Source organism: Truncatella angustata, assembly GCF_020726525.1.
Source record: "Truncatella angustata strain MPI-SDFR-AT-0073 chromosome Unknown BKA67scaffold_1, whole genome shotgun sequence".
Taxonomy (NCBI): Eukaryota; Fungi; Ascomycota; class Sordariomycetes; order Amphisphaeriales; family Sporocadaceae; genus Truncatella; species Truncatella angustata.
The window spans coordinates 4,179,257-4,194,422 of NW_025763381.1; the positions used below are offsets into that span (position 1 = coordinate 4,179,257).

Below are 15,166 nucleotides of genomic sequence, written 5' to 3' on the forward strand. Positions count from 1 at the left end.
CAGAGGGTTACATATAGCGGCGGTATTGGAGTATAGGTGACAAGTGACTACTCTGTGCATAGAAATGAATGGGAGGCGCCTTTTCCATAGTTGCAATCCTATGGGGGACGTTGACGTTGATGTTCATGCTCGCCATTCTCGGCTATCGTGTTTCACAAGGAGGCAAATATATTCTTGCACGCTTGAATTATTCTGAAGGCAAAGCGCAATCTGGCAAATATGGTTGGCGCAAATGGCGGCCAAGCTTCTGCAAAAGCCAGCCGGGGTCAGCGTATTGCTGTGGTCGCTTCTACCCCTCCGACCAGTCATGAGACGCGACGAAATGGCGTCACAAGTACAAGCTGCATAATTCGAATGCGGCCACCAACTAAGTTTGCTGTACTCCGTACTGCTGTCACACTACAGACAACTTCCTTTCGCTTGAGGAGGCTCACTACCTCGTCCTCAATTACCTGCCAACCTCATGGGCAGAAATGGGCCGTACCGGTGAGCAAATCCACACCTCCATTTCGGACGCAGCCTTCTTTTGCGTTCTAGAGCGGGCTGCTGTGCAGTCAACGGCGCAATGCTTTGATTGGCATGGTCGCGTTTCATCAATTTATACCGATGGGCGGTTCGTTGCTAAGCTGAACTGCTGACACCAAACTTTATCTCAATCAGCCGTCCCGCCCTTCAGCTTCTCACTCAGATTGATGACTCCCAACTCTGACTAGTAAACATACGTTTCCAAGTACCTCGCTCTGTCCGGACTTATATTGGTGGTTCGCTTATACGGAATTACATTTGTACTTGAGTGATGGCTCGTAGCTTAGCCAACACAAGTCGAGGCGTTGCGGGTTCATCCGGGAACAACGCAGTCAACAATAGGAGGACAACCTTGGATGATGTGATGAGAGCGCCTTCAACGAATACTCCTGATATCGTTGTTTTGGATACCACACATGCCGAAAAAGTTCGCAAGGATATCCTAAACCCACAAGAAGACTTGTGGCTTTCTTCTGCAGATGGGTGAGATGAGTTTTTCGCATGCTTCGTAGGCGCCGGATATCGCTTAAGATACTGACGTATACTATGAAGTCGTTATAATTCACCGATCATTCCCTTGCAGGTCGGAGTCTTTCCGAAAACGCAAACCTTCAACGTAAGCATCACACCGAATGCGCCTACTGAGGCAATGCAATACTAAGACAAATACTAGGTGCACAAAGATATATTGCTGAAAACAGAATACTTCAGGAAAGCACTCTGTGGGGACTTCAGTGAGGCCATGTCGCAATCCATTGACCTGCCTGAGGAGGATCCTGCAATTTTTCACTTCGTCGTAGCCTTCTTATATGAGGGGTCATACATTCCCATAACCCCGCTAGCAACAGCACTCGGTAGGCTTGAAAAGTTGAGTTTTTAACTTTTTAGATGACTGATAGTTTTTAGTTCCGGACGAAAAGGGAAAAGGATTGGAGGTTGATAGCGACCAGAGTAGCTCAGACTCAGATTCCAGCGTCGGTGGCGACGGTGCAACAAGCGACTCCTCCAGTGCTCGCAGCCGAAGACGCCAGGCAAGACGCCGGAGGAGAGAGGACCGGCACTGGGAGATGGCTAGACAAAAGCATCCTGGCGCTCATCGAATAGGGTGCGGCTGCCGCCAATGTCTTGCCGGCGGTGGTCCACCTTGTTGGCACTGCTTAGCCCCTCGCTTGCCTCCAGCGCCTCCCTTACTACCAGTCGATCCAAGGGTGATCATTGTTGATAATAGACGAAGAACTAGGAACAACCGCCCCCATGATAGACCACACCTGCCATCTCCTCCTCTGCCTTCGGATCGCAACGCCAGCAGTGGCGATCGCATCCAGGGTGAGGACTTGCGATCATGGCTACTCACCTACGAACTCAACTTGGATGTATACATCTGTGCTAACAAATTCCTCATGGACGGCTTCAAAATGGCAATCTCCAGATGTACCATTGATATGCTGGAATCTGCAGGCGCAGATGCCGCTCAACCCCAGGTGCTCCAACTGTGTGCCAAGCTTCACAGGGGACTTCCAGAGTCAGATTCCTTGTTGAAGATGGTACTTGCACGAGTCGGTTTCCTGCAACCCCTTCTATGGCGTCGGTCACCGGAAGAGACGTCCGAATTTTTGCTTAGCCATCCAGAGATCTCGGCCTTGATACTCAAAGAGACAGCCACCAGACGGGAACAAGATCATGGCACAAATCAGTTGCCGCCGATGGAACGACCTTACTTACCGCCACCTTTAGATAGCCCATATGCACGACCAGTCGCCCCAATGCATCGTGCCCGGTGGTGAGCACACAGAGCTGAGTGCAAATTGGAGCGGCTTGGTTCTTGAATAGTCTGGTATTTTCTTCTTCTTTTTCTTCTTGACAAATATGTGGTATATGTTCTTAGAAGCGGAATAGCCAGCACCAAATTGAATTTATATGTATGTTTGGAACAATGAACAGCTGGCTGAGTATGTGGGGAAATTCATATTATTCGCCTCTTGGCGAGGGAAAATCATCATTCAGTCGGACTGCAATCAATCAAGATATGTAAGCAACGGGGACTGTCCATAATATGGAGTTGGTGTCAACGGAGAAATATATACCGCTTCATTCGGCGTATCATTGCGCTTAACCACCGAGCCTTTAGACCGTCATTGGCTAGACCAGGATAAACCCGACCTTCTCCAGGTTTCCCCCACGATTTCAGCACAATGACAACAACTCAGCCGTATAATCCGGGGTCATATCAAAGTAATTGATCGCCGGACTCCCTTGGAAAGCGAGCATGTGAGGGGCTGAGGTTTTTCACTTTGAATTTGGCGTCAGTGGTCTGCAATGGCACGAAATACAGCCGGTTAACTATATAAAATCCAACGTAGTTCCGGCAAAATGTGACAAGCACGACAATGGTCAATTAAAGTTCTAGAAAAGGCCAGCAAAATGCTTGCCGTCAATGAGAAACTGTGGTGGATAGCCACCTTGGCGATCCATTGTATCTATGCGCAAAACATCGTCGCAAGTCTGGATTATGGCACTTTCCAAGGTGCCTATAGTGCACAGTACAATATCTCGTACTGGCAGAAGATTCCTTTTGCTGCACCACCGGTGGGTGAGAACAGGCAAGCGAAACCTTGTTGTCAAGAGATGAACATCTACTAACAACCAGCCACAGATTCCGGGCACCTCAACCGCCTCTAGCCATTACTAGTGGCACTTACAATTCGAGTCAAACTTTTGACATGTGTCCCCAGAGAACGGCAAGTTCGTTCCGAGCATGCAAACCCAAGTCTTGAGTTATTACTAACATGATCTCAAGGTCAATGGCTCAGAAGACTGTCTATATCTCGGCCTATACGGCCGACCATGGACTACATCCCAACCCTTACGGCCGGTCGTAGTGGTATTCTATGGTGGCGCCTTCGTCCAAGGCTCGGCCTCCTTCACGATCCCGCCATCTGCTTACCCAGTACTCAATGTTTCAGAGTCCAGCAATATGATATTTATCTACTCAAACTACCGGGTTAACGCATTCGGGTTCCTGCCAGGTAAAGAAGTGGCTAGCGATGCATATTCAGACGTGAATGCCGGACTTCTGGATCAAGAGGCCGCTATCATCTGGACGCAGAAGTACATCAAGCATTTTGGCGGAGATCCGAATGAAATTTCCATCTGGGGACAGTCGGCTGGCGGCGGAAGCGTGGTCGCTCAGGTCATTGGCAGGAAGCACGACCCTCCCACGTTTAAGAGGGCGCTGGAGTCAAGTCCCTTCTGGCCCAAGACGTACAACAACGACGACCCAGAGGCCCAGAGCCGCTACGACACCCTCGCTAATCTGGCGGGCTGCGCCGGACCGGACAGCCTCAAGTGCTTGAAAGGCGTAGACGTGTCGGTCATCCGCAACGCGAGCTACACCATGGTCTCGGGCAACCTGTACGGTCCGACTTCGTATCCCTGGGGTCCGATCATCGATGGCGTGTTCCTCGAGAAGCCTCTGTCGCAGGCTGCGAAATCGTGCGACGTCAACAACCAGCTTGGGTTCTCCATGTACAACACGCACGAGGGGGAGAACTTCGTCTCTTCTGGTGTCGTCTACGACTCCTGGGTGTCAAGTTTCTTGCCGAAGTTCTCAACAAACGACATTGCGCGTCTAGATGCGTTATATCCCGCAGTCGGGAGCGCCGAGTCGATCACATCTTACAACGACTCATACACGCGCGCGAGTTTAATTTATCGAGACTCCGTCCTGGCGTGTCCGGGCTACTGGACAGCCGGCGCAGCGCCGAAGGGTGGCTGGCTGGGCGAGTATACTATCTCGCCCGCAAAGCATGCCTCAGACGTCAGCTATGTAAGTTTTGGCACCTACAGGAACTCTTGAGTGATACAAGTGTGCTGATGCGTTGCAAATAGTGGAATACCGTAAACGCGATCCAGCAGACTGATCCACTGCACTACAAGGGCTTTGCTGGTAAGTGGTCAATTTGGTTTCAATTTTATTCTTCTATTGCCGAGCTGACTCTGTACTAACCCTTTGGAAGGAGCATTTGCGTCTTTTTTCATGACCGGCGACCCAAACGCGTTGAAAGTGACAGCCGAGAATGTGACGGGTGTGCCAGCATTGACGACAGGACAGGAGTGGGTGATTGATAGTCAGGGCTTCACGACCCATAATCTCACCCAGTTCAAGAAGAGATGCGACTTTTGGAGAGAAGTGGCACCCAGGCTGCCTGTTTAGACTACATATTAACCTTTTGGTCAATATAATTTAATCACCAGCATAGTTTGGTCTTATTTTAATATTAAAAATGTGGCTCCTGGGAAATGTGTCTTCGTTGCCTTTCTTGGATGCAGAATGAGTACATGATTGCCAATTTATTTTTGCAAATCTAATTCGGCTCATATTTATGCTTAGTAGGCATACATGAGGCAGATAGATCGGCCGTGGGCCAAAAAGCAGCACCTGAATAAAATGAGGTAAGGGGAGCAGATATCCCGAAGTACTGTGCCGGCTTGTATGTTCAATGTCATCCACTCAATCTATTGTGTCATCTCTCAGGCGCAGCAGCTCTCTAAATACATCCGATGCATGGCTTCTCAACGCCCCATGGAAATGAACTGATGACTCCCAGGTTTTGCATCCTTTGATGATAGAAGCTGTTTTTCGAGAGTCCTCTGGATACACATACATATCCTCATATATGGCCGCATATACAGGGACTTCATTCTTCCTCAATTGCGCCTCATCGTAGAGAGCCGGCCATTGCTCGTACTTGGCAAGAATCTGGGCCGTATCCTTCAACTTTTTGAGCTCATCGCAAGTGTCGAAGAAGAAAGGATACACCATTTCCCCAGAAAAGTAGAGCGGCTCGTCCTTTTTCAGGGATTGAGGACCAGCCCAGTCGCTCCGAAGCCACTGGAAGTTGTCCAGGCCCTTGCCAACACTCTCCGCCGCCCAATTGCTTGCAATTCCCGGACGATAACACCAAATTGGCTCGTGCAGGACGCTGTAGATAGGAGCTTCGTCCCAGCCCATCGTCTGTTGGATGTCATTGAGGGTGGCCCTCGTGAAGAAACCAAACTGGTCCAGATCCCCTTTCATCTTAAGAATGTGATTGTGTACTATATCGAGACCATAGTACTTGCCAAAGTTGATGCCAATGGTAAGAAACAGAGGCACGGTCAGTCGTCCTCCAGCAGGTAAAGGAATACCATTATCCCCACCTAACTCGTGGATTTTGGTAGCGATTTCCTTGACATTTACAACGTCGTCTGGAAATTTCTGGTAGTACGCCTCGTTTCTTTTGATGACTTTCTTGAACGTGGACTGGTACGTCTCCTCAGCATTCTTGTCTAGTGCAACTAGACCACCTGTTATAAAGGATTCGCGTAGGCCGCCCGGCTGGAAAGACAGATACGTGAGGCTCGTCATGCCGCCAAACGATTGTCCAAATATCGACCATTTTTGCTTCTCCAGTGGATAGTCCTTGGTCAGATATTTGCGGACGGATTCGCAATCCCTCACGATGTTGTCGGCTCTAAAGTGCTTCAGGTAGTCGGCTTGCTCTTGGGGGCCACCAACAAGCTTCAATGTTTCCGCCGAGATAGTGGAACTGAAGCCGGTGCCTCGATAATCAAGAAAAAGCAGCTCGTATCCTCTGTCAAGCATATGGGATGACAAGGTACTATCTTGGGGTTGGGGGTTGCCAAAGCCAGGTCCGCCTTGTAAATAGACGAGGAAGGGCTTTTGGGCAGCCTTGATGCGCTCACCATGCGATGGCTCAATGATGGGACGCTCATACTTGGAGACCGTTCGACCGAACAGTTTGATCTTCTTGCCAGCAGGTTTCAAGTAGTCCAAAGGAACCTCGAACCAGAGCTCGGTTACCAAAAGCTTCCCTACGAAGGTGATATTAGCAAAATCACCAATGAATTTGTGCTAGACGAGTTCGATCTTACCAGGAACCAGATGCGGTTTGCTCTTCGAGAGCAGACGCGCAAAAGTACTCCAGACCATGTCAATCGGTTTCTGTTCGTATCTCAATACCATTAGATTATGCGGCTTCAGCAACGGGGCGCGTGATGTCCCGCACTTGAAGGAATTCTGGGCGTAATGCGTCGAAGAAGTTGTAGAAAACCAAAAAAAAAAAAAAAAAAAAAAAAAAAAGGAGATGAGCGACAAGATTGTTTCAGCTATTTAGAATCCCACGAGGTAGAATCGTCCAATGCAGTATGCCGAGTGCTTGGAAAAGTGATGACAAGCTTTGAGAGGGTGGGACCTACATTTATACAAATGTCCAGTTTCTTATCTCGGAATGGCAGGCAGTATACGCCAGCTCCAGCAAGGTGGATCAGAGTCTAACCTACTGGTTTATTGCGGACTCGGGCATAAACATGTCCGGGAATGCTTCCGCATATCGCGAATGTTCGTGGTCTGCAGCCTAGTTTTGCTCACACACGCTAACCCCAGGTCTTTGATGTCTTTGACGAAGAACAAGAAGAAGAAGAATAGACTGTCCGCGTCCAAACTAGGGGGAGATGGAACGGTGTAGACATGCAGAGACTTGTTTGGACATGGTGTAAGTAGTAATTATGATGCAGAGGGGGTTGGAACTGGAACTTCGACTCAAGAGGCCACTAAGCCGGGGCTACAGGCTGTAACTGTTGTGTCAGTGCTCTGCTCCTCCTTGCCTGGCTTGGCGTCCTACATAACCCATCAGAAGCGGCCAAACGGCGAATGCGTAATGCGGGGTGCAGTACACACAGATGATAGGTAATTTAACAATATTTGCAGTGCTTTCCTTTCATGCGACATTTAATGGTACAAATACATACATAGGTACTTGTGATGGGAGCCATGCTGGCCAAGGGGCCGTACGTCGTTAGGCACACAAGGTACAGCACATGTATGTAGACACAACATCAATGTAGACTTTCCATAGGCCGAGCCGGTTCGGAGCTCTCCTCTTATCGGTTGTAAGGTTAGTGGATGCCAGCAATTCCCATACTAAACCTGCCTTAACCTTTCTTTATCGGTGCATCTGATCAGATTGACTGATCAGGCTTTCGCTTCTGCTTCGCCTTCAGCTTCACCAATGTGGGTAAAGGATTACGGACATATATATTCTTGTCGCAGGAATGAATGTTCAAGACCTCACGCAGACCTTGGTCGAGTCTTTCCACGCTCTAGCAAACGAAGTCCAAAATCTGAACGACCGCCAGATCGTTCTAGAGCACAAGCTTCGTTATGCTCATGAACAGGTAAGAAAGAGATGCTCTCCCGCCATGTCACTGCTATTCCCACACCACACCACGCCACCTCAGCTCGGCCAACTTCCTGAGTCGGATGATGAGAGGCATATTAGCTTTCGAGAAAGAGCCACCCTGGACAGACATTATCTTTGTTCTGTTGTCTCCGAGTTGCAAGAAAGAAGGTTTCATCATCACCATGACAAATCAACCATGATTCTCCCCCAGGCAAGGCTGACATGACAGTTCATCACCTCAGTTCCAATTCTTCTCCAACAAATATGCGCCAGCTGCACCCGAGATATCAGAAACGCTTGCGAACCTGCAACTGCCACCCGAGCCCGACAACCCCTCATTGACAAGCACAAACTCCGTCCCTCTTCTGAGACGCAAGCCCGCCGACTCAAAGCACCAAATCGCTTTGATCATCAGAGAGGGCAGGCGCGTTGCCTCGTCGCTCGGCAATTACAGCAGGAGTAGCCACTCTAGTCGAGACCCGGACCTGGATACTCTCTCCCGAAGCACCATGACGACGGCGACCGACACTATATTGGAGCAAGATTTCACCGTGCAGGGCAAGAAGAGCGACCTGAAATGCCCTTTCTCTCGGACCCCCGTACCTCTGTCGGCCGACGAGGAAACGAGTCGATCACACACGACACCAGACCCTACACCCCACCAATCCAACGACCCGATATGCGCTGCCATGTTCGAGGAAACGACGAATATGCACGCTCCCGACCAGGATGGCGCCTCGAAATGTCCCATCCGCTACATGGATCAGCATTCTCCAGAAGAGATTGCCCACTATCTCGAGACCCACAAGCACGATCTTCCCCGAAGCCACGAAGTCTGCTTGCGCAGGTACCAGAAGAACGAGGACCATATCAGAAAACTTGACGCCAAGTACGGAAACCTCGTTAACATGGTCGAAGGCCTAGGGCGTATTCACCAGCCAATGCTGCCCGAGCAAGACACGAGACCTCAGAGCGAGGTCGAGACCGGTTCGAATGAGCGCGTAGAAACATGGGCACAGGCTGTCAGTGCCACAGCCACCGACGATCTTGAGTCGGAGGAACAGGCCGCCCACGACCAAGGACGGCAGAGCCATTTTGACCGGCCCATGAAAGAAGTACGCTTGGGCGAGTCTCCGAGTAGGCCTTGGGGTATACCGGTGCCGGACTTCGATCCGCCCTTGGTCGATGGGGAGGCTCGTGAGCCGCCCATGTCGCCTCCTCCAGCTCCTGTCCAGGTGCCCTCTACACCTGCCGCAAACAATGGAACACCCAGCCGTAAGGCCGGGAAATGTCCATTTGACCACACCAAGATTAAGGCGAACGCAATGACGCCAACTATGCCGAAGCTCGAGGAAAACAAAAGCCCAGAGGGCTTGGGCGCATATCCGGATCATCACGCCTTCACGACTCCCGCCACAGCAACACGAAAGCCAGCACAACAAGCGGCAACGACACCACCTCAACCGACCTTCTTGAACGCTGCTGACATAGCTCCGCCCAAACCTGGAGCGCCACAGATGGTTTTTACAGGACCTGTTTTCATCGGCTACCCTATTGAACAAGCAATACAGTTTATGCAGCATTTCCAGGGGCAGCAGTAGGGTTGTAGTTGTGCGACTTGGTCTAGCGGTTGATTTCTCGACGTTCCTATTATATACGACATTGGCGTCATTGAGCAAGCGGTTTATCATTGTTGTTTGCAGTTGTCACGCCGGCTTAGCATAAATCGGAGTTTTTGTATTTCCACAAGGGTTCAAAGAGTATTTGAGGAGCGACGATACCCTTTACGAGAGAATTGCGGAACATGGTACAGTTAGTCAATTTTTTGAATTAATTCGATTTCGGTCCCAATGAAAGGGTGCTAAACCTGGCTGTCTGGCGTTTGCAGATACTCTGGCGGCGCTTAGTACAGCCCATCGTCGTCACTCCCCGTGCCTTGTTCGAATCTCATGACAGCTTTCCCCTTGCCCTTGCCCTTGGCCCCGTTGGCGCTGCCGTAGCTCCGGTAAGCTTCGCCGTCGCCATCGCTGTCCTCGTCAGAATCGCCCGCGACGGCTTTCCCCTTCCCTTTTGCACTAGCGACAGCCTTGCCTTTGCCCTTCCCGCTGGATTTTGGCTGCCCCGAAGGTGCGTCGTTGCCGCCGGAAGTGTCGGGCTCATTCGTGCCGTCTTTCTTCTGTTGTACGCCTTCAAACGTGTCGCGCACTCGCTGGTAGTGCTGCAGTTCACCGGCACTCACCGAGGGCACCAGCTCCCGGTTCGCGTCCAGGAAGTCCTGTTCCGTGACCATGACGGCGATGTCCTCGGGCTTCGCATAGTGATCAAAGAAGTTGGCCGTCGATATGGACGGCCTGCCCGGGGGTAAATTGTTGTTAAGATCCCTGATTTTGTTGTCGGCGGCGGTGGCTTGCCGTGTGACGGCCTTGAGCATGGCATCGCTGCACAGCGCGTAGAAGTCGGCACCCGTGTAAGTAAAGGGGAGGTGCTGCGCGACGGAGGCCAACGAAACGTCGGGATGTAGTGTGAATCTATACCGAGGTGTTAGCGACACATGTTGTAACGTAGAGGAGGAGGCAAGCAAGAAAGAGACTAGACTGACTTTCGTGTAAGCGCTTCCATGATGGTAAGCTGCTTATCATGCGTATCGGATACTCCCAGATAGAGCATCTTGTCAAAACGGCCTGGGCGCAGCAGGGCCTGATCGAGCAGATCAGGTCGGTTGGTAGCACCAATGACGAACACACCACCGCCACCATCGTCTCCACCAGACATGCCGTCCAGTTCGGCCAAGAGCTGGGACACGATACGGTCCATAACGCCGCCACTATCTCCCTGATTACCTCGCTTAGGGGCAACCGAGTCCAACTCGTCGAAGAAGACCACGCAAGGTCGCGCATCACGGGCACGCTGGAAGACGCGCCGCACATTGGCCTCAGACTCTCCGATATACATGTTTAGCAGTTCTGGGCCCTTGACGCTGAAAAAGTTCAAGCTGTACTCTGTGGCAATAGCCTTGGCAAGAAGCGTCTTTCCTGTGCCCGGAGGACCATAGAAAAGGATGCCCGAACGTTTCTTCATGCCTTTGGCGAAAAGCTCTGGCCTCTCGAGAGGCAGCTGTATAGTCTCTGTGACGGCTTCTTTGACATTGTTCAACCCACCGACATCGTCCCACGTGACGTTGGGGATCTTCGGTGCGCCTATCGCGTCGGCAAAGTTCTTCCGCGCAGCGTCAACAGCAATGTCGAAATCCGCTTTCGTGAGGCCCCGCGCAGACGATCCTCCTGCCACTTGGATGTCCCGCACGGTAATAGGAGAATCAACGGTTGACGCTTGCGCCGATAGTGCCTCTAATCTCGCATCTCGCGCGACCACGGCGCGCCCAACCACATCGACTAGGTCGCCAGCCACCAATGCAGCAGTCTTGAGAGCAATCCCACCTAGATCGACTTCAGGGGCCAGCGATACACCCACAGTATCAACAACGGTCCTGAGGATACCTTCACGCTCACCCTCGTCCGGAGCGCCCATTTCCAATTCGTGTGTAAAAAGCCCGCGAATACCGTCTGGAACTTTATCCACTTCGGTAGTGGTCGCAATCAGAACCCTCGTTTCATCCAGAATCTCCTTCATCGCTGAGACCATCCTATCTGCGGTAAGGGCCTCTACATGGCGAATAAGCAAGGCGCAACAATCAGGCCCACAGCTCATGGCACGATCTGCCCGGGCTTTCAGAAAACCTTCCGTTTTCACATCGCTTCCACCACCACCACCCTCGTTGACAATATCATATGCATCGATGGTGAAGGTATGCAGGCCAATATCTGCGCAAGCGCTTGTAGCCACAGTAGCTTTTCCAATATTGCGCTGAGTCGATACTAGTAAGATTGCGATAGGAGGCATCCTGAGGTGAATCGCTCGTTTGCTGGTGGCCGCAGCCATTAGCTCGCGTAATCTCCGCCGGAGTGGTGGAGTGAATCGTCTTTTCTGTTCTGAAATAGGGGACACCGTTGGGTTTGAATCGATATTCGATGCTTCTTCTACCCCCAGATAATAGGTCCAGTTACTGTCCTTTGTCCCAGGTAGACAGCTTGTGATAGCGCCTGATTGGGCAATCTGAGTCACGGAGGTGTCAATACAGGCGACGCCACCCCAAAGGTCCTCTTCATCTTCCTCATCCACGTCCTCAGTCTGTTGACGTTGGATGTGGCCAATTTTGAACCATGCGGTTCCGTCAGGTTTCGTGGCCTGGCCACCAGCCCTGCCGGACGCTGTTATCGCGAGCAAATCATCGAGATTAGAGCCATCTCCGGTGCCGGGAGCCTCTTGCAAAGCTCTCCCTAGCTGAGTGTCTATGGGAATGGCGATTAGATCACCACTTTTCACGATCCGAGTACACCCTGCAAAATGACTCTTCAATCCGCCCAAGACAATGGTCTGTAGTGCCCTTTCCGAAGACAGGGGAGTGCGTATTTGCTGAAGGGTTACATCGCGAGCGTATGGAGGATGAGACGACCCGGTAATTTTCATTTGCCCGGGCTTGAGAGGGTATGCCAACCTCTTTAATGGAGACAGCCTGACATAGGGAGCGTTCTCGAGATTGGCAAGCAGTACCGGCGATAAATAAGCACCCGGCCCGGAAGGCTTTTGGACTTGAGACTCGAAGAATGAGAACCTTCTTCCGCCGCCAACATCATGCTTTGCGCTGGGTATTCTTGTCATCGGCCGTCTTGAATAGCCTTCCGGAAGACCGAACACTTTTGCTGGCCTCCAAGAGGGCTCGGCTTCATGCTGACCAAAACTTCCCAGGCCAAACAGGCCAACACCATTTGACGGGGGCTCCTCAGAAGCTTCCAAGCGTACCCAGTCACCAGAGAAGCAGCCGATCCTGGTCAACGAAGTAATGTCGACGTACACGCGAGCTTCCTCGTCGTCATCTGTGCCTGGCTTAGGGTGTAACAATCCGGATGGTATCGGTTTCACAAGATCGTGGGCTTTGAAAAGACGCCCCTTTGGACGGTCGGGTCGTGCTGTAGTGGCAGTGAAGCTTGAAAACACAGAACCGGGGGTGTTGATACCGTTGGTCTTCCTTCCTCGCCCAATGGTCATTGGTGTCCCAGGCTGCATAGTCGATATTCCACTTGCATTCGTTGTCGGTAATTGTGGTGCTTGTAGCGAGATCATGTCATCCAAGGAGTCGTCGGACAGTTCATCCTCGTTTTCTTCGACTTCGGAAACCTCGGTTTCACTTTCGGTTGCAGAAACCGTGGCTTCTGTCGGAGCATCCGTCTTGTACCGCTCTTCGGCCGCCGAGTAGAACTGGTCATTTGCTGTATCTTCTCCATCTTCTTGCATTGCTCCATTTAGAACCTGTGACGAGTTTGCCGAATTCCGATCAGGCCTTGATGAACCGTGACCCCTCGTCAGGATGATTTTGGTATGCGGACCTAATATGCCCTGCGCAACTGGTTCACACAGCATTACCTTGCCTGGTGTCGGCGGAATATGTGTAACAGAGTGTGGAGGTAAAGGTAAGGGGAACAGGTCCCCCTCATGGACAACCTTCAGGATTCCAAGCGCGACACGTAGTGCATCAACAAGCCGCCCTGCGCCTGACTCTGGCATGGCCGCTCCTTTGCTCTTGGATGATGGATGCTCCCGAAAGAACGTCCCCTCTCCCTGCTCGAGCCTCTTAGCCAGGTCATTTTCTAGGCTCACGAATACCGTGTCCAGCTCCAAGGCCGCTACGTCGAGGACATGCACCTCGATTCCACTTCTACTATGGCTTGACAGCTTTGAAGGTGCGACCTGCTGAAGGGCTGTTGCAAAGCTCTGCAACGCAAGGGAGGAGGGCGAGAATTGTAAAGTAGAATGGGCGAGGGCGGTGGACTTTAGGACGGGAACAATGGTCCAGCTCGTCCGTGCAGGATTCGTATTGGGTGCCCATGGTGCAATCGCAACGTGTCGGAGCTCGGGGGTTTGGTTCGAGTCATTATCAGTGCTTCCCTCTGCGCAGACAGGGCTTGATCAGCGTCTCTTCGGCCAAGGGCTTCACCTTGGGCGGTCGGAGGGATGGGTACTCACGATGAAGCAAGTGGGGAAACAAGTCGGCGAATAGATCATCTGACAGGATTCCGACGTCGCCTTTGACGTGATCGTCCAGAACCAAACGTGCGGTTATGGAAGGCTTGTCCTGGCGTCTCCTTCTCCTTCGCTTTCTCTGCGCCGGTGTGTTTGCGAGCACTGTTGCCGCCATCACGAACGCTGGTCTGCCCCCCCCCTAGACCTAGCTTATAGCGGTTGAGAGTCAGTTGAATTGACAATCATTCAGGGACTTTTGGTTGTATGCGGTTAAACGGAGCTGCTCATTCGTAGGTGTTGCGAATACACAATATCAACAAGTCTCTGTGACCTGGCCCAGACCTCCCAGTTGTGGTCGCGAACGGCAATGCGTGTGCTCAGCAGCACCCTTGCCCTTCCATTTTCGGTTGGATCTACAGCTTCGACCGACTCCCGAGGCATTGGCACATGCAACTTTCAGGCCGGGGTAGGGGTAGGGGTTGGGGTAGGGGGGTGAAGGCAGCTTGCACACTCAACTTAGTGGCCGGGGTTCGGGCTCCGGGCTGCCGGGGGCCAACTTGGCTGCACTTTGTGAGTGGCTCGTGCTCCACAGCCTATAGTTTGTCTGGTGCACGTATTTAGACGAGGTTTCAACTACGAACATATTAGATGTACATCCGTGAGGTGCACAAATTCTAGTGAGTTGGATTTTAGTATATAATACCTTGCAATACACGATTTCTCAGTACGACTCCTCGTCTATTATGTACGCGGAATATCTTGCTAGTCACTTCACTGTACTCAGCCGGGCTAGGACCAATTGTCTGCTAACCTAGTTTACTTGGTAGACAGACTAACTCTGCGTTGAATACAAACGTTCGGTCAGTCAAACCCTCATCGGCACCCTTCAGGTGTTTGCTTTAACGTGTTAGCTTTCCTTCTCAAGTCAATCGACCACACCGCCCGATTTGTTGTCAAGTGACGATTTCTAGACCTGGTAAGTAGTAGTTGGTCCACTCCACGCCTTCCAGAGCCTGTACGCCAGAAGCGCATAGCCATCCTGTTCGGTGTGTCTTCATATGCCCCAGCAGACGGAACCATGCGTACCGATCTCGTCATCTCTACCCCTCGACATGATAGAGATGAGTCCTGGCCAACAGCGACCAAAGTCGAAGCACCACGCACGCAGCATGAAGCTAGTCATATGCGGACGTATTGCTCCGTCGTGTCTATCAGTCGCAAGATAGACCTGGTGGGTTGACTGCAAAGTTGCAGGAATGAGTGCTTCAAGTCCAACCAAGTAGGGACCAGCCCGGACCCATCCATGCAATTTGACCTAATAT

General features: G+C 51.5%; 5 protein-coding genes across 5 annotated transcripts; 3 read left to right on the forward strand and 2 right to left on the reverse strand.

Moving 5' to 3' along the window:
- Positions 1-796: 796 nt before the first annotated feature.
- Positions 797-2,309, forward strand: BKA67DRAFT_653356 (uncharacterized protein; the record flags this gene model as incomplete). The annotated part of the gene is made up of 4 exons (XM_046106349.1): positions 797-1,008; positions 1,078-1,141; positions 1,199-1,379; positions 1,432-2,309. 4 exons carry the CDS (start codon positions 797-799, stop codon positions 2,307-2,309), a joined length of 1,335 nt encoding a protein of 444 aa, XP_045964286.1.
- Positions 2,310-2,628: 319 nt separating this feature from the next.
- Positions 2,629-4,820, forward strand: BKA67DRAFT_42152 (carboxylesterase). Its single transcript, XM_046096820.1, has 5 exons — positions 2,629-3,125; positions 3,179-3,263; positions 3,323-4,351; positions 4,414-4,471; positions 4,542-4,820. Exons 1-5 carry the CDS (start codon positions 2,947-2,949, stop codon positions 4,736-4,738), a joined length of 1,548 nt encoding a protein of 515 aa, XP_045964287.1. The 5' UTR covers positions 2,629-2,946; the 3' UTR covers positions 4,739-4,820.
- A 215-nt stretch (positions 4,821-5,035) lies between these two features.
- On the reverse strand, positions 5,036-6,517 carry BKA67DRAFT_589777 (Alpha/Beta hydrolase protein; the record flags this gene model as incomplete). The annotated part of the gene is made up of 2 exons (XM_046104507.1): positions 5,036-6,399; positions 6,460-6,517. The coding sequence occupies 2 exons, from the start codon at positions 6,515-6,517 to the stop codon at positions 5,036-5,038; spliced, it is 1,422 nt and encodes a 473-aa protein (XP_045964288.1).
- A 702-nt stretch (positions 6,518-7,219) lies between these two features.
- Positions 7,220-9,584, forward strand: BKA67DRAFT_547062 (uncharacterized protein). Its single transcript, XM_046101429.1, has 2 exons — positions 7,220-7,761; positions 8,009-9,584. Exons 1-2 carry the CDS (start codon positions 7,639-7,641, stop codon positions 9,365-9,367), a joined length of 1,482 nt encoding a protein of 493 aa, XP_045964289.1. The 5' UTR covers positions 7,220-7,638; the 3' UTR covers positions 9,368-9,584.
- Positions 9,585-14,294, reverse strand: BKA67DRAFT_547064 (uncharacterized protein). The gene is made up of 3 exons (XM_046101430.1): positions 13,848-14,294; positions 10,366-13,771; positions 9,585-10,294 (listed from the first exon to the last, which is right to left on the reverse strand). The coding sequence occupies exons 1-3, from the start codon at positions 14,017-14,019 to the stop codon at positions 9,670-9,672; spliced, it is 4,203 nt and encodes a 1,400-aa protein (XP_045964290.1). The 5' UTR covers positions 14,020-14,294; the 3' UTR covers positions 9,585-9,669.
- Between the last annotated feature and the right edge of the window lie 872 nt (positions 14,295-15,166).